The 24,252-nt window shown below is 36.9% G+C and overlaps 1 protein-coding gene across 1 annotated transcript in view; it reads right to left on the minus strand.

Moving 5' to 3' along the window:
- Positions 1 to 237: 237 nt before the first annotated feature.
- mier1b (mesoderm induction early response 1b, transcriptional regulator) overlaps positions 238 to 24,252 on the minus strand; it is a 30,278-nt gene continuing 6,263 nt past the window's right edge. Inside the window, exons 5-13 of the mRNA XM_084411678.1 lie at positions 20,790 to 20,916; positions 20,644 to 20,708; positions 20,483 to 20,555; positions 18,200 to 18,351; positions 17,998 to 18,079; positions 16,815 to 16,909; positions 16,424 to 16,551; positions 1,633 to 1,760; positions 238 to 1,470 (exon numbers count right to left, since the gene is read on the minus strand). Of these exons, the coding sequence (XP_084267804.1) occupies positions 1,181 to 1,470; positions 1,633 to 1,760; positions 16,424 to 16,551; positions 16,815 to 16,909; positions 17,998 to 18,079; positions 18,200 to 18,351; positions 20,483 to 20,555; positions 20,644 to 20,708; positions 20,790 to 20,916 (1,140 nt within the window). The 3' untranslated portion in view covers positions 238 to 1,180. The remainder of the gene's footprint in view (positions 1,471 to 1,632; positions 1,761 to 16,423; positions 16,552 to 16,814; positions 16,910 to 17,997; positions 18,080 to 18,199; positions 18,352 to 20,482; positions 20,556 to 20,643; positions 20,709 to 20,789; positions 20,917 to 24,252) is intronic.

The raw sequence follows: 24,252 nt of genomic DNA on the forward strand, positions 1-24,252 counted from the left end.
AACCGTATAATCATCCAGTTTCATTAATTGTAAGAATTTGAGTTCTCACAATCAGCTTCTGAATATCATGTACAAAATACACAAAAAGTAAAATCTAAAGATGGATTTGCAGTGCGAATATCAAAACAACATGTGCAAGAAATCTATTCCAACCTACACATATGACAAGAGCCTCTTTTACCATCATAAACAATGAGAAATGCCCACGGGTACTGCCAATAACATGCCCTCTAATCATTTTTAATTTTCAAAAGAAATAAATTATATTTTGCTCAAAGAAAACGAAGCCCATTTTAGAGCTATAACATTTTTGAATATTCTTATTACATTAATGTGAAAATATGTACATAGAAAAGTATTTCTATATCACGGTAGTATAGCCTATATAAAAAAAAAATCTTTGTCTTTATTTATGGCAGTTGTAGTTTTAAATCAATCATTGTGTCCAGACTGGGTGATATTTCTGCTCAATGTATTACAGTAATCTACGAGAAATGAATGAGAATGACTAAAACATTAGATACCTTTAGGTATAATGCAAAATAATGGTCCCAAAAATGGGCTTCATTTCCTTTACACTATTAAAAAACACCAACAAAAAAACAATGAAAAGTAAACAGATTCACTCAGTTAATAGAAAATACAACTAACAAACCAATTTTCTGGACACTTTACAAACACAAAGCTTAGAAGGAGTGATTCCATTGGCTTATTTATTTTGACTACATCTGTGGGGAGCTCGCAGTATGCCTCCACTAACACAAACCAGCTGAGCAGTGAAACATTAGTATATAATGTAAACCAAAACACAACTTGATTTGCCTGGAGACATACTGGCCCCGCCCTAAACACAAGAGACCACGCCCACCAGCATTCATCCTCATGTATTACGTATAATGGCTTATACAGCATATTCACCCATTTTCAAAATGTCTCAATAAAAAATATAAATATCTTGTTGATAAAAAAATATCAGAAAAATTCCATTACATATAGAATATACATTTCTCTGTAAAATGGTTTCTTGAAAAAGGAGCATTAATCAGCTGTGGTTGGGTTTGGAGGGTGGTGTTTTTGGAGCAGCTCAGCTTTGGGTTTAGGGTGAATAGGGTGAGAGGTGTCACAGCCCTGTCCCATCTCCCCAGTTTAAGATTTTGGCCTGACCTTTGGTCTTGGTCTCTCAGTCTTCTTTTACCCTGGAAGGGTCCGTCTCAACCTGGGCCAGTGACTCTGATTCTGTCCGGCACTTTTTTGTTGGTCTGTCTAGGCTCTGGCAGTCATGTTGGTGATTCACTGAGCCATTTCTGTCTGAGTTATGAGTGTCTGTAAGGTTACAGCCGTTGGAGTCCAGATGATCTGTGAGTAGACTGTGTTTAGATGCTCCGTTTGACTGAACAGATTCACTCTTCAGCTCATTCACACTACTCAACATCTGTGTGGCGACTGCACTGGAGCTGTGACTGATGAGTCCTGAATTGAGAACCACAGAATCAGGCTTTAATACATAGTAGTAACAAACGATTCAAACACACCACATACAAATTTAATCCAACCTGGTTTCTACTAAATATCTTGAAAGAGGCACCAAAGCATTTCAATTTAGTGTGTAAAAACCGACACTGTGTACTGTACCGTTGTGGCCGCTAGTGTCCTCTCGCTCTGATTGGCTGGTGCAGCTGCTGGAGGCGGCAGGAAGAGGCGTGGCTGCTCGACTGGAGGCAGTGCTTTCTGTTTCATCTAGAAGTCTGTCCATGTAATCCCTACCCAAAAAAACACAAACACACCTTATTTTGAGAAACAGCAGACACAAAAATGACTCTTACTTTCAAGAGTGTTAACTCTTGGGTTCACTCTTTACAAAGACCAACCAACACTACAAGTTACAACATAAATATTTCTGTCAGGACCACTATCGTCAAATACGATTGACAATTAGCAGACAGTTTGGATTGGCGGTATGGTTCTGATAGACGTGGATCAGCAGAGAGTCAGCTGATGTGAACTTGACTAACGTGACCTGCCAGAACTGATGCTTGATGTTTAAAATTAAGAGATTTTTGATTTCTTAAATACTGTTGTCATGGCAACACATTAAAGGAGTCATGACAATTTTTACTTTTTTATTATTTAAATATGTTCCTTGAGGTTCACTTATAATAATTCTAAAGTTTTCACAACCAAAAGCTTTCCAACTTGCGTGTGCAAAATTTTGCGCGCATTTGTGAATTTGTGAAATAGATGGGTAGTTTTGCACACATTAATAATCAGCACCAGGCGTAATCAATGACTACGTTTACAAGCTGTTAAAATTAGGGTTATGGTCGGGTTAAGGTCACTATTTGGGTTTCTGAAACATTTGGAATAACCCGTTTACATGCGTGAGCAGAGAGAGTTACTCCTGTATACATGGAATTTGTAATCAATTGGCAATATTCCGATGTAAACGGCAACGCACGGTTAGCGTCTGGACGTACGGACAACCCAGAGCCATATAGAGAGAGAGTTGCGACAACGGAAGTTCAAAATGCTTAGTTGTCACGTGATTCGCGTAGACCTCAGATAGTTCCAGGAAGTGCTTCGGAATCAACTAGCATGCTTTAAAACACAAGTTTATTTGATTCAGATAATCTGATAATATACAATCTTATTCTTTAAACGTCTTATCTTTTAAAACTGCATCACAAACGGTCTGTTCTACCGCGCTGCTGTTACTTCCGGGAACTATTGAAAGGCTCTACGAGCCGCCATTGCTGTAAAAAAAGCGTTCCATTGTAGTCAATGGAGTTGTCGCAACTCTCTCTCTATATGGCTCTGGGACAACCTTAAGACGCAATATGCGTCATTTCCGATTCTTCTTCCTGTATCCAAAGGCAACAACAACAGCAGCAACACGCGGATAATGAATAGTTCGGGGCAGATAGCGATCGCCTTTGTTTGCGCTTTCCTCCTTGCTCCAAAAGTGTGGTGCTGTGCTGCGTCTCGCCATGTTTACCTCTACTTCTTGTTTACTTCCGGTATACTGCACGCGGGTTTCTGTATGCGCCGTCTCTACTCAAAAGACCAAGATTCCTTGCGAATAGAACATGCGCAGAACACAATTCAATGTTCCTTTTGATGGGGATATGCCGATACGCATATGACCAAAATATGACCAAATATTTGGGTTAGAAAAGGGGTACCCCAGGTATAATATCTGGGTTTTTAAAAAACGGGATATGAGCATATCCGGCCATGGCCGTGCGCGACCGGGTTATTGGCTGCATGTAAACGTAGTCATTGATAGTTGTTTGTGTGTGGGTTGTAAAATGCTTGAAAACTGCAAAAAGAAAGTCTCAAAATCCAAATGAATAAAATGAGATCGACTCAGAAAAGACGTCAATGCACGGGTCACCTGATCCACAAATGCACTTCTTTGTTGCATGCGCAAATTATGATACACTAATACAAAAGAAAATTTTACAAATTATTATACACTAATACAAAAGACTCTATTTGTGCAAACTGCAGCATATTCATTTCATTTTGAATTTTGTACATGCAAGTTGAAAGGCATTTGATTGTGGATAGTAAAACATATCTGCAACATTTATCAAGTTCATGGGTAATTGTGCATGCATTTGTTAATCATCATTATGAGTCTAATTTAATCCCATAAAAGTGCTGTACAGGAGCATGACAATCACATATGCAAATAAAAATATATAAAGCATTACAAAGACAAACATAAGCCTGAGTTTTCAAAAGAGATTTACAAACCGACAAGGAAGGAGCTATTCTAAGTTGTACTGGCGTGGCAAGCTATTCCATAATCTGGACCAAACCACCGAAAAAGCTCTATCCCCTCAGCGTTTCAGCCTCTAGCAAGGGACTGTTAGTTAGTTTTGATCATCAGATCTTAAAACAAAGTTGAGTTGAGTTGAGACTGTAGTTCAGACAGATTAGAACGGTGTCGTGTTAGCGGCCCCTAAGTTAATAACTAATGATCTTTGCAACAGAAGTGAATCAATCAAAACTAACTTTAGCTGGACAATAACTTTATTCTAGAGCTGCTGTAAAGCCAAAACAATCTCTGTTACTTTAATTTCCTATTATCACTGTAAAGCTGCTTTGAAACAGCACTATATAAATGAAGGTGACTTGACTTACAGATAGATAAATAGGAGCTATATTATGTGAGCATTTTTACAAAAATAAGAGAATTTTAAAATGAATCCTAAATTGAACTGGTAACCAATGTAGAGCTCAAAGAATGGAGTAGATAACTGTTTTTTTTCCAGACACAAAGTGTTTAATTTTAGATAGTAGGCGAAGCTGAAAAACTAGAGGCAACAACAGAGGAATCGTGTTTAATGTTAGCCGACTATCCAAGAAAACACCAAAGTTCTGTACTCATTGGGAATTAAAAACAAAGATTCCACAGGTCAATGTTATTGACCTCAGATTTGTCGGATGAGACAAAACCTATAACCTCGGCCTTGGATTCATTTAAAGATAGAAAATTACTAGCTAACCAAAGCTTTACCTCATCCAGACACGCTAACAAAGGTTGTATAGCCGAGAACGAGGAGTCGTTTCTTTTTAAGCAAATAATTTTGAGTGTCATCTGCATATAAGTGGAAAGATCAATAGAATTGAAGCCAAGGGAAGCATGTAAAGAGAGGAGAGCGATGGTGCCAGTCCAGAGTTAGAGAGAGCAGCAGAGGAGGTCGAATTGCGTATCCTGACAGAAAAATATCTGTCTGATAAATAAGATTTAAACCAGTTAAGAACGAAACCTTATTGCCCCACATAGGATTCTAATCTAGATAAAAGTAACGTGCAATCAACAGTCAAATCTAAAAGAACTAGAACACAGAATCACCAGCATTAGTAACCAATAAAGTATAATTGAGTACTCACAGATTCATTGCTATGAAAAGACTTAACACCTGACTAAAAAATTCAAAGATATGATTAAAAATGACTGAAGTTGAGGCAACTTAACTTTTTTCCAATATCTTAGAGAGAAAAGGAATGACAGAAATAGGTCGGAAATGAATTAAAACAGATGTGCCTAGAGAAGGCTTCTTGAGTAAAGTAGTAACAGTGGCCAATTTTAGGCAGGCATGGACAGAACAAGTTAGTAAACATTTTTCAGGAAGGATTATAGACCTAGGCCAACAGACTCGATTTAAAATACTGAGGGTGCATCACATCAAAAGGGCAGAAAGAGGGTTTAAGGGTGGGAATTATTTATTTAAGGGATTGTAGGGAAATGGGATTAGAAACCTCCCAGGAGACTTCAAGATCAGAAATAGAAAACCCATGGGTGAGCACTAGGTCCAGAGTGTCTATGGATACGAGTAGGATCCTTTCCTTTGCCAACATGACTCCTTTGGGTTTTGTACACAAAAAAGTTATATATTCTTAATGAATTATTATTTGCAACTTTCATTTTGACACTCAATGCTGTACTATCAATGCCATCCACTATTGTATGCGAGTTGAGTAAGTGTTTTGAAAACATTATTCATAAATGCTTATTTACAGACTTTACAATTACTCACGCTTTGTGATGTGACTGCTATCGAATGGTTTGCTGCTTCATCTTTCATCAAAAGTTTAGGCTACCTTCACACTTAGTACTCAATTCCAATTTATTGCTCAGATCAGATTTTTTTATATAGCTATTCACATTATTGTTTTAAATGTGGTCAATATCAGATTCCAGTGTGAACAGATCATAGTCCTAGACTGACCCGCACGAGCAAAAGAACAATAAAAGACGTCACGCAGCACGCTGTCATACGCAAGTGAACATGGTTATTTGGTAAGGTTATTATAATGGAGGTTATTAAAGTAAGGAATTACGAATTTATTTGTAGTGCAAAACATCTGACCTGTATCGGATTTAGGACCACATATAGAAGTGGCCCATATCAGTATTAAAAATATCAGATTCCATGTGGTTTGTACTGTTCACACTGTCATGACAAAAACAGACCTGAGTCACATGAGCAAAAAATTCCACATTTACCTGCATTCTGAACATAGCCTATGTGAACCCTGCATGACATTGTGCCTCGTTTAGAAAACAATCCACAGTGAAATGCTCCAAACAAGCATTTAATCCTCAGACGCAATCCAGGACATCAGTAGAAATATACCATCCACTCGTTCCTAGTGCTGGGGTCCTTTGGATGTCTGAACCGAGACGCAAACACGCTGTCTAAACTGAACGCATCAAAATGACCGATCAAAATATTACTTCCTTTCCTCATCCATTTGTCCAGTTGTGAGGAGTAGCTCTAGCATGTCCATCAGAGCTAATTCCAAATGAATAAAATGAGATGGACAGCACAACGTCTGGATAAAGGTTGTTTACAATTATGAAGTTTTAGGTCTTTTGGAATTTACATTTCTCATCTTTAAAATATGCTATCTAGGGTAAACAAGCCATTGACTGACCATGTGGCATATCCAAAATAATGAACTTCATTCAATACCATTCATTCATTCTTTCTTCCAAAACATTGGTTGCTGCTGTTGTAGCTATGTTTTTAGGTGTGAGTGGGTATGTAGGTTACTGTTTATGTATTCTATGGTTCTGTTATGTATTGGGGGGGGTCTATAAAAAAAAAGAAGAAAAAAAGTAAGATACAAATGTAAAATTATTAAAGGGACACTCCACCCATTTGCATTAAGCTTTGTATTGTTAGAAACCCAGTCATACTATTGAATTGTCGTGCAACACTCTCTCATTTTCCCCTGAGACGGGAGAAATCCGTTATTTACCTTTTACACTTCCTCCTACAATGACGCAAAAATCGTCATTTTGCGTCATTGTAGGAGGAAGTGTAAGAGGGGGGGATTTCTGTTGAGACTACAAGCACTAGTTCCTCATCTTTCCCAGGGGGCGGGACCCGCTCACGCTACAGACCTATTACAGATCAGTGGGTGGGACTTTACTCTCTGAAACTGAAAGCAATATCCTCCATCTTGTTTGAAGCTAAGCTAACAGGCGCTGTGGAGACAGATGTAAAGTTATGACAATAGCGGAGGAGAGTGCTCAATATGATATAGAAGAAGAGGATTTCGGAAGTCTGATGCTTGAATCAGGTGTTTGTGGCTACTTTTACAAGCCGCATTATAGCGAAGAGCAGCCGAGGCAGAAGACCTGCCTGCCGCGGACGAGGAGCCCGGACTGGCTCGAGTTAGGGCGGACTGGTGGCGCCGGTGATCTCACTATGCAACTCATAGACTGTAAGATGCAACTACGAACACAAAGATAGAGTCATGCAGGCATGCAGTCATTTGTCTGCGGCAAAGAATTTCAACGATGACAATTTCTCCTGGACGAAATCTCTGAATCAGACGAGGACACGGACGTTTGTGTTGAGAACTATCCTAGTTTCGCACCGCATATGTTCTGACTGAACATCCAGGTACCATGCAATAATTCACCTTTTCGAAAGAAATACAAACGAGGAGTAATGAGTTCGCCAACTAACTAGACATTTTGTGTGAATGTGAAATTAATTTCAAGCTCTGGTGGTAGCTAGCCTTGTAGACGGAAGAGTGATTTCTCTTATAGGCAGATATGCGCTTTCTGGATTAGTGGGAGTGGCTTGCAGAGCTGTGCAATGTGGTGCATTGTGGGAGTTGTTGTCTTTCATACAAATGCGTCCTGAAGTTATTTTTTGTCTTTCCTCGGTCACGAAGGCACCAAATTCAAAATTTATTTTACATTTCGACTACATATATGACCCACTTTAAATAAAAAACAATGTTCAAATGGGTGGAATGCCCCTTTAACCCTCTGAGGTCGGCAAACGCGCCCACGCGTTTTGCTGGATTTTTTTCAGTTCAGTTCAAAAGAAATTAATTTTGCTCTGTTGACTTTGATATTACAAGCAAGTTTCATACATCAATCGATTCTGTTAAATGTGTATTATTTTTGTGTATACTCACAATAAAAACAAACTGTTGTGCTTTTTGCCAAATAAAGAAAAATAAACGTGATGCTAGTTCTGCCTTCTCTCTGTCAGTGAAGACCATTCTGAAACGCGTCCGAAAATGAACAATAACTCAGCGAATACTGAGTCAAACAGGCATACAGACATACAGGCATGAAGCTTGAATTCTCTTCTTTAAAATGAGGTAATTTATATAAAAAACAAATATTCTCATCTTGTGAAATCTGTATTAAAAGAGAGCGATTCCAGTCGAGCTAATTAGAGCTCATTCAAATGTAATGTGACTCCGCCCACGGAGAGCGCGTGCTATTCAAACGCAAATTACTGAGGCAAACCTGTGAACGCCCCCCATATCAGCTCGAGGAAACACAAGTTTAATCATATCATTGTAGCCTACGTGTTTACACCATCTGGCAGCGCTGTGAGGAATAATAATAACGGAAAATCTACCTCAGAGTGCGGGTATTGCAGGAGAGAGGATCCGAATATGTAGTAAGTTTTTTTTCCTTCTCAAGTTAATCTGTTCTGTGAATGAATGAACGGAAGCCGCAGAGATGCGCGCTGTTTACCACAGCTCGCAAAAAGACAGTTTAAATTTAAATTGCGTCTCTGTGTGAATGAATGATGATGTTTTAGCAAACTGTATTGCTATACTGAGCTGAGTAAAAATCGACAGAAATATGTTGAAATAAAATGTAGGCTATTTGTATAAGCAACGTATTAAACTGAAAATTAACATTTATATGCCCTAATATTTCATAAAAACAATGTTACAGTCAGGCGTTTCTGTTTGTGAATGAATGTTTCGGTTTTAGCAAACTGTATTGCTATACTGAGTAAAAATCGACTGAAATATGTTGAAATAAAATGTATTTGTATAAGCAACGTATTAAACTGCAAATTAACATTTATATTTCTTATAATAAAAATGAAAGACCTATGTTACAGACATATAAGACATAAAATATCTGCCAACTCAAATAAGCTTTTGTTTGCCAATATTTGCTCATGTTAAATATAGCATGTTTTATCAAAAATAAAGTAATCAAATAATCAATCAAATCCTTAACTTTGAAATATGTATGATAAAATGTATACTTTAGTTTTTACAAAGAAAGATTACACTTGAATTGTTGTTGTAATTGTAACCTTTTTAATAAAAAAATATATTTACAAGGTAGATGTAAACAAACTTTTAAAAGGTAAATATAAGCCTTTTCTTTAAATAATTTTTATTGTGTTTTATTAGTGACAAATTTGGGGAGAGGATAAATATTCCAAAACTGAAAATACAGTATGAGAATTAACTGCACAATTACTAGACATGTTTTCCTTGGATATTATAGGCCAAATTGCAAGCACAATATGTGGAAAAATAAAATAGAATTGAGATGCTTCCAACTGTTTGCTCTTGCATTCTTGTGGCTCAGTGACTCACCTGAATGAATGGCTAATTAAGTATGCAGGCCCCATTGTCTCCTAAGGTGTGAACCACTAAATATGCATGATCTGTGACGCCCACTCCGCATATTGCCTTTCCAAACAGAAAGTGCTTTGCAAAATTCAAATCAATGTATTGTGTTATGTGAATGATTAGGCAGGGTGATTTTCACATCATTTTGAAGAAAAAACACTAGGCAATGACATCTATTAGACAAAAGTCTTATTGGCACATATTTAGTATGTGTTTTATGGCCTTATTTCAGAAACTTTAGTTTTTAGTTTTTTCAATAACCACGCATAAACATTATTCTCTCAAAAATGCAGACATGTACATTCTTGTTGCTCACATATTATGGTAGCCCTGTTTGTGCTAAATAGTGTGTAATTTTTTTTTGCCATTAATATGTTTATAAGCAACTGAAAAAAGCACAAATGTCAGGGCATGTCAGAACATCTCAAGGACCCCAAAAACACCTCAGACCCCAGAGGGTTAAAGGATTTTGATCTGACATTCAGTTTCCATGTCAACACAAACATTATTATGCTGTTTATGTTTATTTATGCCTTTTTCGGGTGCTTGGCATGCTTGAAATGCTTGAATTTTCATGATCTTTTGCACTCACGTAGTGCCCCCTTGAATGCAGTCAAAAACTTGAATCCATATATCATACATACTTGCACGTATATGTACGTAGTTCTCATTGAGCCGAACACTGAATTCTCATTGGGATCTGTAGCACCCTCTTTTGACTAAAGTGGTGGGGTTAGTCTTACCTACAGTCACCAAACTCTGTACTTGTACTCTGTACTTTTCTCATCAACTATCTAAATTACAGTCATTAGCTCCAACCAACAGGAAGTCAGCTATTTTGGATTTAATGTGTGATTGTTTGAAAAAATTGCAGGTTCTGAATTTTTAAATACTGCTCCTAGAGGATTCATGCGATACACACCAAACTTTGTCAACATGATTCAAAAACATTGGCTGTTTCTCAATTCCAAAAGCGAAACTCATGGAGACCGGTCTTGACAGGCGACCTTGAAAGAACGAACCTGGAAGGACGCGAGGACACAGAACGCATCTTTGTGAGAAATTGAGAACTACTAATGCCGAGTTCACACTGCACGATTTTCATACTCGGGTCACTGTTCTTTTCACACTGTACGACTATCTGGGGTATCGTTCAGTTGCTGCTGTGTGCACACTGCACGATGGATCGGCAACAGGAGGTTTCACACTCGATGTCTTTACAAAAGAAAGAATCCCCGACATTAACTTCTGTCTGGTTTCACAACCAAACGCACCTGAGAAGTAATAAGGAAATAACGCAAGATCACGTGTGCGTAAGACCAGGACTAGAATTGTTATTAAAAATTATAGCCTGCAAGAAGATTGCAATCCAAATTGTCACAGCTGCACACAAGCACACAGCTGATTTGCAGAGAAAATGAGAAAAGGAAAAACATTATGCAAGAGGAAATGGTTGGGGAGACGGGGAGCAAGGATTGTGTGTTCTGCAAAGAGAGTAGGGGGTAAATAACAATGTGGTTTTGCAATGTGCAGCAAATGTCTGTGCTTTGTTCCTGTTTGATATAATTGTAAACATATCTATTAAAATACGGATATTCTGGTCTATAACTCCTCCCTGAACAACCCGCTGCCCTGTATCTTGCTCTCTCAATGGCTATAGGTCGTCGCCGATTAAGTTTTCAGTCAGAACACATTCACACAGCAGGATTTTGAATTACGCATTCGGCGATTCTCTCAGATTGCGTCTTTGATCATTCACACTGTGTTATTGTCACTCATGTGAACGAGCACCGATTTGCCTATGATTTCGGGCATTTGTCTGCGATCTCGCAAAACCTGTCGGCGAGCGAAAATCGGTGTGAACGATTGCATAACTGGTTCTGTTCCTACATGCCTGAAAGTGGCCACTGTTACTCCTCTACTCAAGATGCCTTCTTTAGACACATCTGTTTTAAACAATTATCTTCCAATCTCTGTGGTTCCCTTTATCTCTAAGGTGCTGGAAAAAGTTGTGTTGTGCCAACTTCAGTCATTTTTAAATAAGAAGGTTAAGCCTTTTCAGTTTCACAGCACTGAATCTGCTCTGTTGGGAGTCTTAAATTATATTTTTGTTGCTACTGATGTTGGTGACTATGATTGTAGTTCTCTTAGACTTATCTGCAGCCTTCGATACTATCGATCACACATTGCCCCTATCTAGACTAGAATCCCATGTGGGGCTAAAAAATTCAGTTCTTAATTGGTTTAAATCTTATCTATCTGAGAGATATTTCTGTGTCAGGATTGGCAATTTTCCCTCTGCTGCCCCCCTTGAATCTGGACTTCCTCAGGGCTCTATCTTGGCACCATTGCTCTTCTCCCTCTACAAGCTCCCCTTAGGTTAGATTCTGAGAAAGTATGGAGTGTCCTTCCATTTTTATGCAGATGATACTCAGATCTACCTGCCGATAAAAATAACTGACCCTTTTACATTACATACTCTATTTTCCTGCCTCGGTTTTTATTTTATGTTTTTTATTCTAATTGTGCACGTAACCTTGGTGTTTTCCTAAGTAGCCGGTTAATATTAGACAAACGTATGACGTTCCCTCTAGCTTTTTCAGCTTCGTTTACTATCTAAAATAAAAACATTTTTGTCAGAAAAGTCTCTTGAGATAGCCATTCACATTTTTACAACCTCATGTTTGGATTATTGCAATTCTCTGTTCTATGGTATTTCTAAGTCCCAGGTAGCTCAACTTCAACTGGTTCAAAATGCTGCAGCCAAACTTCAAGAATAGTCGCAAATATGATCATGCCACTCCCATTTGGCAACCTCTCCATTGGCTTCCAGTCCAATTTAGGATCGACTTTAAAATTCTTCTATTTGTGTATAAATGCTTACATAACCTTACTCCTAACTACCTGTCTGATCTATTGTGTCCCTACAATCCTCCCAGAAGTTTAAGATCTGGTAACCTTAACTTACTGACAGTCCCTTGCACAAGACTAAAACGTAGAGGAGATAGAGCCTTTTCGGTGGTGGGGCCTAGATTGTGGAATAGCTTGCCAGTGCAACTTAGAGCAGCCTCCTCTTTTTCAGTTTTTAAATCTCTTCTCAAAACTCATTTGTTTTCCTTAGCTTTTAATATATGTTAATAGTCGCTCCTTTTTATGTTTTAATCTTCTGTATTTCTTTACTTTGCTCATGTACAGCATTTTGGTCAGTCTTGAGGCTGTTTTAAATGTGATTTATAAATAAATAACCTTGACCCATAACAAGTGGTTCCCTACATTATTATTACAGGACGTTTGCAGGTCAAGAAGTTTCATGAACGCAAACATCCAAAGCGCGCGTCCTGAAAGCTACCTCAGACAGTGCGAATTGAACTGAATTCTCTTTGACGTCTTCCACCTGAACCGACAAATTCACACAAAATTATGTTAAACGTCTGTCTTGGTGAGTATCCTGGTAAACATAGTCGGTTATATCTTAATGAACATAAAGAAAACTCATACAGTAGGGCAGGCTATATTGGATCTGTGCATTCAGTCTGAAAGGGACAGCAGCCTAATTTTGAAGCTTCTGTTGCTGTGTTTTTTACAGTTACTGTCAAACTACAAAAAACAAAGTAAACACTCGCTGCAATTACTTTTGTAATTTTATAAAGATTCATCTATATTTAATTTATACAATGATGAAATTGCAGAATTATTACACATTTGATTACTTTATTCAAATTATGTACCTGAAAACTACTGTTAGACCTACCTGAAAACCCCCCAAAACAGCTGTTTATTTCATTTGTAGCCTTTCTTTGTTCTATTGTATTTATTTGTGCTATTTGTAATTTGATTATTTGTTCTATTTTATTTCTGACTACTTACTTGTCTTTAGTAATGTTTTACATTTACATTAATTAGGCTAGTTGAATTTAAGGCCCTAACGCCAGCGAAAGATTCTTGGAGAAAACCGTGGGCCGAATTTAAGCCCCAGTATAGCTCTGCTGGCAACCTCGTAATCGTCATGCTCTCTTTGCTATGGGGAAAAATGCGTCGATTATCTGTAAACACCGGCAAATATGTGTGTTAGAGTTTAGCGATCTCCACTGTGATATTTTGCTCAAATGAAAGTGTAATACAGCCAGTCTGTCTTCTTTACATGGTCGTTTGCGCTGCTTGCTGCGACTAAATCTGCGATGAACTTTAGTAAATCTATTATAATGTTCGTGATTGTGGCAGCTGAATAAATGCACTGTGCCACAATACAAGCTCATTTCTGTTGTTGTTTTGATAGTCATTAACATCATCTGGAATTATTGGAGATAATATTAGGAATTTTACTGTTTCAGCTTTTGAGAGAAGCTTCTTATACTAGTTTTCTTATTGTAATTAGTGTTAATTTGTATGATAAATATAATACATTAAGAAACTAGATGAAATAAAATAAACTATTAGAGCTGACATAATCCGTGTATCATTCGTTCGGTCGTTTTTTTATTTAATATTGAAAGTAGAAAAATGAGAAAACAGTTCCTTTTTCGATTTTCATTTTTTCCAAAAAAACGAAAAACAAGAATTCAGCTTGATTTTTCGTTTTTCGTTCTGAGGTAGAAAAATGTATAAACAGCTGGAATATTCGAATTTTACACGTGGGCGGGAATGAAACGCCCCTTTCATTTTATTTGTCAGCCGAAGATCAAACTGTCCCGTCATCAGTTCTTCCTCAGTTCTTCACTGCAGAATAAGAGTCCTCGCGGTGTGATTCCTAACACGTTTTTTGCAACTACATTTCATCTTTTTTTCCCATCAAATAACCAGACTAACATGGCTCGACACAACCCGTACTGGGAAAAACACTAGACAGGGCTTTCTTCTGTGTAGATATAAATTCACCTACGCTTTGCATCAGCTGGGTATGCCTAAATGACGGCTGTTAGCCTACATGGTCGCCCTCGCCCAGTAATTTTTTTTTTAAATAATAAATGAAGATATAAATCAATATAATTAGTTGTAAATTTAATATTTTTAACACTAATACAAAAAGAAAAGAATAATGCATTGACAATATAATATTTCTATATTAACGTAAACGCATGACATTCAGACTGACTATCTAACAACCGGAGAACAGAGAACAACAGAGATATTAAAATACATACTCTTCTGAGTTTTATGATGTAGGCCTTGTGTTTTATTAAAATTTATTAATTTATATCTCAAAGATGTGCGCTTGTACGCAGCGCACCGGGTCATGTTGAGAGGGAAACAAACGCATTTTATTATTAGCCTATTCAGAATCAGAAATAGTGTAAAAGATCGGTAAATAAAATGCAACATTAACATTATAAACACTATTAATAACATATAGGCTATGTCTATGCGTATTTTACTTCCCCTTACTGTAGCCTAGGCCTATGTCAAATCCTTAAATGAATGGTAGGCCTATTCAGAAAACAACAAGAATGAAAAATAAGTAGCCACGTATAATAAAAATATAGCCTAATAGCTTATAAAAATAGCCTATTTTGTCCTTTATTATAAACAACATGTAGCCAATTTTAAACGCCAAGCCTAAACGAATTTATTTGAATCGAAACTGAACCTGTACCGACGTTGGTTTCGCGCATCTCTCATTCGGTCCAAAGTTTCCATATTTGCAATGTAACATTTGGATGCTAACTAGTAATGTAAAGAAGGCTTTATACTTAAGTCGAGTCCCAATACACGTATAGGCTAAATCAGCATCTTCACAGCAAGGGAAATGAGTTTGGAATAACAGCAAGTAGCCTACTGTGCGGCACAGCCTTTATATTGTACAACAGACCAATTAAATTAAGCAGAATAACTTTTTATATGTTTGGTTGACTGTGTTTTATTTTAATAATGAACAGGCTGCGATGTTAGCAATGCCAGAAGTGAACTGATAATAGCCTAGAGATGCTGTGTGAGCGAGCGATGCGCCGGCGACATCACTTGGATTTGTTGCTCAGCAGGGGAAATAATAATATTCTGTCGTTTAATACTCTGTCATTCGAAACAGTAACATTTATATTTTTATTTGTGTACATTCAAAATGACTACAAAATGTCATGCCTTTGGAAAATAAAGAAAACAATATGATGCGCTGCTTTAGCGCGTCTCAGTCTCCTTGAACATCTTTCTGGCGCACACCAAAAATGAACCAAAATAGAGTGAATAGCCTTCTGACGCACCTACTTTTCAAAGTCAACATTTAGATTATTTTAAGTAAAATGCATTATATAGTCACTTAAGAATAAAACACAGCGTGGTTCATGATAAAAAAAAAAAAAAAAAAAAATAAAAACCGTGACTTTACAGTTCGGAAATAGGAAAATAGCAAACCCCTGGCACTTGAGAACTCCTGGTCTACACAGAAGAAAGCCCTGTCTAGTGTTTTTCCCAGTACGGGTTGTGTCGAGCCATGTTAGTCTGGTTATTTGATGGAAAAAAAAGATGAAATGTAGTTGCAATAAACGCGTTAAGAATCACAACGTGAGGACTCTTATTCTGCAGTGCAGAACTGAGGAAGAACTGATGACGGGACAGTTTGATCTTCGGCTGACAAATCAAATGAAAGGGGCGTTTCATTCCCGCCCACGTGTAAAATTCGAATATTCCAGCTGTTTATAAATTTTTCTACCTCAGAACGAAAAACGAAAACTCAAGCTGAATTCTTGTTTTTCGTTGTTTTGGAAAAAATGAAAATCGAAAAAGGAACTGTTTTATATTAATATTAAATATTAAATAAAAAAACGACTGAACGAATGATACACGGATTTGACATTCTCTTGATTAGTGCTTATGTGAAACAATTCTGATTCTATATTTTTTAAATTACAATAATCGTGATTATAATTTGAGCAAAATAACTGTATCAGTTTAACCATTATTGTGCAGTCCTATTGCATAAATCCAGCCAATGTTCATAAACAATGATCTAACTTATTTTGTTATTGCATCAAGACTGGCAAAATGCATTAGAGATACTTACGTTACTCCAGGATGAAGGTTGTATTTCCTTTTTCCAAGCCTAGTTTGTTGCGCAAAGAAATCATACCGCTCCGACTTCTTCCACATGTAATAAAAAGCCACACAATCTCCGACAGACCGAGTTCTGACCTGAAATTGGATAAAGTTTGCTAAACACAAGGTTTGAATTGCCACATCTAGTGGCCCATATACTTATTTAGCAGAGATAACGGCTAGACACATTTAAGAGCCCCACAGGTTTTTATTTAAATTTTTTTAACATTTATACGCATTGAAATGTCAATACGGGAATGTGAAGGTGGCCAATATGGATTGACATTCTTCAAGTGTAAATGAAGTGATTTGCCGATTGGAATAAACTTGTTATTATGAATGCATAAAATGAGCACTACCTTGTTGGCCTGGATAAAATGAAAGTCTTTTCCATAAGCTTTTAATCCTTGTTCAAAATTCCTACATTCTTCCTCTGACCAAACAGATAGTTCCTCTGTAAGAAAGATTAAACAAAGCAATACATGTAAGATTAAGGCTGTCAATGGATTAAACCTTTAATTGTGAATGATTTTTTTGTATGGAACATATTCAATTTCTTTTAAAAGAAAAATCAGTCATTCATTACAGAATTAATCAATTAAAATAAAATTGAACAAATGTTACTAAAGATTTTTTTTAATTACAGCTTATTCATATTGAATTTTTTGCATGACAGTCCTTGTAACTGCACAGTCCTCGTACACTTTAATTCTATACACTGATCTTTCAACAGATATCCACATAAATCAAGTTTATACTACTAATCAAACACAAACGCAAGCTTTATGTGTGCGCTTGAGCTCGGAATAGGCATATATTTTGTCCTCCGAATGCGAATGTAACAGGGAGGAGAGTAAAGATGGAAAGCTCCTAAAGCTTAGTTCCATATAAATTCACAGATAATTTGTTGTTTTGTCGTTAATGAAAATCAATATTGACCTTGTATTTGAAAAAGGATCCTCATGTAAGAAACAATACTCAAATTCAGAGTCAAAGTTTCATGTTGTGTCGAGCCTTCTTAGTGTTGTAAAAATAGCAATTTTGATGCTATCATAGTCGTGCCCCTAGCACTCCCATTCAAAAGGCAATTTGACCGAAAACGAAAATACTGTCAAACTTAAAAGTGGCGTTTCCATTCTAAATATGCTTTTAAACGAAAGTTTGTCTCGGGTAGATTAACAAAAAGACACTAGGTTGCATTTTGGCGAGAGTTACGCCAAAATGAGAGTTTACACTAGACATTAGTAAAAGTCTAATAATAATACAATTACACAAAAAAGTAATTTAAAATGAGAAAATAATAATTCTTTTTAAAAAGGTCATTTTCAGTTTCAGTTTTTGGCCAAGTGCATCCAGAATTTTCGGTTTCGGTGCATCCCTACCAGAAATCATTTTCTAGAGCCACAGCGGTTTAAGCAGCAGAAACACTGTCAGTGTGAAAGGAAAGCACAAATCCAGTCTGTTGAAATGCATAACGTTTTGTACTGCCTCAAACATTAGATGAAAGACGATGATGACATTTAACAGCTTTGTAAGGCTCACCTCTGGCTGCTTTAACGTTAAATCTTAATCTTCGTAAAGCTTCATCTGTATCAAAATTACATTTCACCAGCTCATATAATGCCTGAGGGGAGAAAACACTATTTGTATTGTGTATTATGTCACAGTTCAGCATTTGATTACAAATAAAATAATTACAATATTATCATTATTATTATTAAATCACAGAGGCGGTCCTTAGTACCTGCTCATTATCTTTAACGTGGGATCCTTCTGGAATAGCATCTACACCTGTCTCCTCTCCCGTCCGTCGACAGGCTTCAGTGAGAAACTCAACCACAGTGTTTTCAGGAAGGATTTCAGGATTCCACAGCAGCTGATCGTCATTTTCATACACTGTGAATGATAAAGATATCAGAGATTCAAAGCATATCACAAGAATGCGTAACATATTGATTTGTCTCCAAAAATGTTAACCGTTTCCAATTGTCATGTAATAAAAAGAATGAGTTAAAAAATGACATCATACTATGACTGGTTCAGTTCTCATTTTATCAGTGGAACTGATGGTCCCAGACCATGGTCTGTCTGAATACTTGATTCTGATTGGCTTGAAGGTGTGCATTAAAACAGTTTAATGCACAGGTAGTTGCAAGTCAGTTTAATCACCGTTCTATATTAATGCGCTGCTTTTATTTAAACACACAAATACATCACTCACACACAGAGATTGGAGATTGCACTGCGCACTAGGGGCCCTATTTTAAGGATCTAAGCGCATGGTCTAAAGCGCATGGCGCAAGTGCACTTAGTGCGTGTCCGAATCCACTTTTGCTGGTTTAACGACGGGACAAATGGCCGGCGCACCCGGCGCATGGTCTAAAAGGGTTGTCCCTATTCTCTTAATGAGTAATGGGTGTGTTTTGGGCGTAACGTGCAATAAACCAATCAGTCTCATCTCCCATTCCCTTTAAAAGCCATTTGCGCTTGCGCCATGGCGGATTCGCTATTTAACATGGCGGAATTTGCAAGCGGAAACATTAAATGCTTCTCTAGCGAGGAAATGGATCTGCTCGTGCACGAGGTTAAAGCACAAGCAGACCATCTACAGGACAAAGTGTACGCGCATTGTGGATCCGCCTATAGTCTGCATTGCGCCGGGTGTATGATAGGGCACGGTTCGGTTTGTATCACGGCTTTAGGGTCACGGTTTCAGTATGTGCTATGCTCAGGGGAAAAAAGGACTACTGCCAAATAAATATAAAGAAAATAAGAATGAATAATCATACAAGCAACAACACATAATAAATACAATTAGAACAAAGAAAAATAAACAGTGCTTTTCAGGTTATTTAGGTAGGCTATCTTACAGTAGTTTTCAGGTACAACATCATTGCATATAATCTTTGGTATAAATTAAATAAAGATGAATCCTTATTAAAGTCACAAAAGCTATTCAGTCAAGAGCAGTGAGTGATTTCTTTGTCTTTTGTTGCTTGATTAACATTAAAACAAAGACAGCAGGAAAGTTTAGGGGACGCCAGAATGCGTATCCAGCGACATACATTACCCTAACTCTGTCTGTTTTATTTATTTTCGACAAAGCATATAGATGCGCCGTCAGATTTGAGATGAACCGCAGTGCAAGTGCGTGCCGAACCGTGGGTGAAGAACAGTACAGTAAGATTTTATTACAGAGAACCGTTACACTCCTACTGCGCACACACACAGAAACATTCAGGAGCACAGAAACTTCTTGTCAATGCTGCCCCGTGACTTTTATGAATAAATTTGATTCGCTACTGAATCGCTAAATTATATTACTCAGCAAGCAGATTGTGAAGTGTTTTTAAAGTAATTAAACTCACAGGTTATTCACACATTCATCTCTCTCCCTCTCTTCATAGGCTAATTCGTTCAAATAAATGTTATAATTCAATCAAATAAATGTAACCTTACCTAACTACTTCATCTCTGTTTCTGATTTAAAATAGACAGAATGCTAGATCTAATGAGTCCTAGCGGATGAAAATAACCACCATTTGAATCCTTCCAGTCAAATTCAGTGATGCAAACATGACAATGACAGCTTTAACTTGTCAATGCTGACAAATGGCCATGGTATAAGCGGGATAATCCACAGCTAGCTGTGCTTTAAATTATTTGAATGCACTCTTCTTCTTTGCCTCCGCATTGTTGTCAGTGTTTCCTACAGGATTCATTCAATATTTGGTCCCAACTATTTTTGTAACCCAATTTAATATATATATATATATATATATATATATATATATATTTTTTTTTAAATAATTTAAAAAGCAAACATTTGCATAACATGTAACTGCACGTTGTCGTGTGAATAAAAAGTCACACATAACAGTTCACAGTTCTTTTGGAGCAATGACTTTCAATAGACTGATTCACACTGACAACTCCTGAAACCTTTCTTTTGTTGTGGTGCAGTACTGTATAATCCTGCCAAAGCCATTTTTTTTTATTTTAATAGATTAGCATATGTAAAATCTACCTTTCTCACAGTCTTTGTATTTGCAGAGTCCAGATGGTGTTTCTGCCTGATACATGGAACCAACCATGATTTCCTGTTAAGAACATATACATTTGTCAAACATTTCATGGTAAATTATAGACAAAATCCATAAAGAAAAATATGATAATGAAAGTTTTTACTTTCTTCCAGTCTTCAGATGGAATATAGTCATCATCCTCCTCTGACTCTTCATCAACTTCATTATCTAAAAATGTTACGTAAAAACAGAACTTAAGCATAATTCAAAGATTATGTTGATAAACATAAAATCAAATGAGGAGCTTACTCTGAAAGTAGCCACGGTTCTGTGATCGTATGAGTTCAGCTGTGTTGCAGGCTTTTACTGCACAAGCTCGACTCTCAGCGGAGTGGCTCTCATTCGTCATTCTTGTGGATACATTTGCTCCATCCTCCTGAAAAAATAATTAAAACACAGTAAAAGATTAATGAACTGAAAATTTATTGCGAAATATTGACAAATTATTCTAAATGCTATCCATAATTTTGACAGATATTTAAAAGAAATCTGGTCTATTGAGTGTCCTTACTTTAGAAATGTCCAGTGAAGGATAGGTATGGCTTTATAACACTTTTTCATGTTAGATACCGATAACGTAGCCTTGAGTAGCTGCTGATACACCAGTACTGTTACACCAGTACTGTTTTTTTTCTTGATCAGGTTAGATACTACACTCTGCTTCATTGTAAATAAAGAGAAAAGAGAAAAATAAATAGGATAATTGTTCACACCAAGAACGATATCTATAAAAATAACTATAATGATAAATATATTAGTGTCCGCACCAACTCACAATAACGTTCTGTTTATTTTTAATCGTGCACAGCAGTTAAATAATAACTTTAAATGCTTGAGCTCAAGCTAGATTCTAATTAGCTGTCAATGTTTTTATCGTTCATCAGCTGGAAAAATCATTCTGAAATTAATTCTAAAGATATCGTTCCTCTGTGTCCAGCATTGACTTTCCTATTCTCATGGAATTAGAATGATTATTACAACTTTTTAGTTAGCATTATAGTTTTTATAGTTTTTTTTGTATTGTACGTACATAGCACTACCACAGTGTTCGCAGTGAATGTTTGCTTTATTTATGAAGAAACACCCCAACACTGAACCGCTTTTTAACAAGCAAACCTGGAAATCACTTGTGCTGAAATCGATTAATCAGCACTCAATTAGCGTAACCATTTAACCATTAACATACCTAATTCCAAGTATAGATCAAATAGAGTAATGAATGGACCACAACATGCATACACTGTCTGTTTTTTCACATCTGTGTTATGAGAAAAATCAACAGAACAGTTTGCTTTATAACACTATCATGTTTGATACTGATATCTTTGAACTTGAAGACAGTTTTTTAAATATCCAGCTAAAGTAGGGTTTGATAAAAGCAATGCAAGTTCCATGTTTTAAAATCTGGTAGTGATCACAGCAGTATATACATAAGAAGATGACAAATGCACTGCAGCAGATTTGTGTTCATTTTCATGACGCCTGTAGCTAGTCCAAAATGCTGCAGCCAAGCTTTTAACCAGGTCAAGAAAGAGTGACCACATTAACCCCAGTAATGGTGTCTCTACAAAAGATAAACTGTGAAGTTTACAGCTGATTTTAAAATGGGTTTTTTTTTGTTTACAAGGCCCAAATATTTTCTTGACCTTCTTCACCCTTACTCTACCGTCAGAGTGCTCAGGTCTCGTGCTCAGTTACTGCTGAGTATTTCCCGCTGCCTAAGATATTTCTGCGCTTGGCCCTAAACTCTTCAATTGTCTTCCTCACAATGTGAAATCAGCACCATCAATAGTCGCTGTTTTTTTTTTGTTTTTTTGTCTTTCAATATGTTAAAATATAATAGTTTGCACTTAAAGGGTTACTTCACCCAAAAAATTGTATTCTGTCATTAATTATTCATATGAACTACTGTAGTTACATGGACCATTTCAACGATGATTGTACTACCTTTCTGGGCCATGAAAGTTGCAATGACATTGCTGTCAATGGAGGGACAGAAAGCTGATTTCATCAAAAATATCTTCATTTGTGTTCCGAAGATGAACGAAGGTCTTATGGGGTTGGAACGACATGAGGGTGAGTAATTAATGACAGAATTTACATTTTTGGGTGAACTAACCCTTTAAGGTCAACTTCTGTTCTTGTAAATGTGCTAAATAAATAAAGGTCGACTTCGTCCATTTTTAAGACCTGTTTCCACTTGTTCATGCCTTTTCTCTGATCAGACAGCTTTCCAATCGTGAAAACGCCAGGTGTAAAAGACGGATTTACATCCGATCACTTAAACCACTTCATGAGGTGGTTTGAGACACATTCCAAACGAAAATGGACAAGTTTAAATGCATCTGGTTGTTAAAGCCACATAAGTAAATTTTACTCCTTCCAAAATAGTAACAATAAACACGTGAGCGTGTTATAGGCTACCGGCTACTGCAACACACATGGCGTTCGCCATAGGTGAGTAGCTAAGCATCTCTTCAGCAAGCCGACACTAGGGCTGGGTATCGTTCAGAAAATTTCGATACCGATACCTTGATTTCGAAACCGGTTCCTGAACGATACTTTTTTCGATACCATTTTATGAAATCCATTACCTCAGAAAAACTTTGGTTTTATTTTTTTTCAGTTTGACTCATGCTCCTTAGCCAGTGCACAAAGGAACACATTTTTTTTATAAAGAGCTCATGCTCACCAATGCTGAATTTGTTTGATCAAAAATACAGTAAAACTTGTAACATTGTGAAATAGTATTACAATTTAAAATCTTATTTAAATATATTTCTAAATGTATTCCTGTGATGTCAAAGCTGAATTTTCAAAATAATTTCTTCAGTGTTACATGATCCTTCAGAAATATGAAAACAGTTTGCAGCTTAATATTTTGGAAACTATGATAAATTACTTAAAATTGTATTACTTAAAATACTTTGATGAATAAAAATTTAAAAAGAACAGCATTTATTTGAAACAGAAATCTTTTGTAACATTACACGTTTTAAGGTCATTTTTGATCACTTTAATGCATCCGATTCCTTACTGAAAAAATATTCTGACTAACCAACATATTTTTGAACGGCAGTGTACATTTAGTAGGTCATTATTGCAATATAAACACTGTCAGAGTGATCAACAAGGTATCTCTTCATTTACCAGTCGAAGACGGAGCAAGTTCTGCTCTTATGTTTACTCCGTGCACTGTCAAGGTCTTCATCATCTGTCGTGGTACCGGTCTTTGCAGCAATTATTTTACCGCAAATACTGCATCGCGCGCTGTTGGCATCGAGCCTGGAGAAATGTAGCCACACTTTTGATTGACTTTTCCACATCTTTAGGGTATTGTGTGTGTGTGTGGTCGCGTCTCATTGAGTATGTGCACGAGTTTGTGTGTGTGCTCGCGTCTCATATGAGTATGTGCGCAGAGAGTTCCGCACGTCTCGTGTGTGTAGAGTTTGCGTGTATGTGCGTGAGCGACTTTAGGTGTGTCGTTGTGCATTTCATGTATTTGTTTGAGCACTGACGTTGACGAGTTAACCCCTTAGGTATCGAAATCTGGTACCGAACAACAAGTCATTTTTCGATACTCGATAGTATTGAGGCATTCCTAAAAAGTATCGAACTCAGAACCCAGCCCTAGCCGACACACAAACTGACGCAAATGAAACTGAAAGTTTGCTGTTGCATCCTGAAGCCAAACACACAGTGATCTGCATTA

The sequence above is a fragment of the Rutilus rutilus genome, assembly GCF_951802725.1.
Source record: "Rutilus rutilus genome assembly, chromosome: 6".
Lineage (NCBI taxonomy): Eukaryota > Metazoa > Chordata > Actinopteri > Cypriniformes > Leuciscidae > Rutilus > Rutilus rutilus.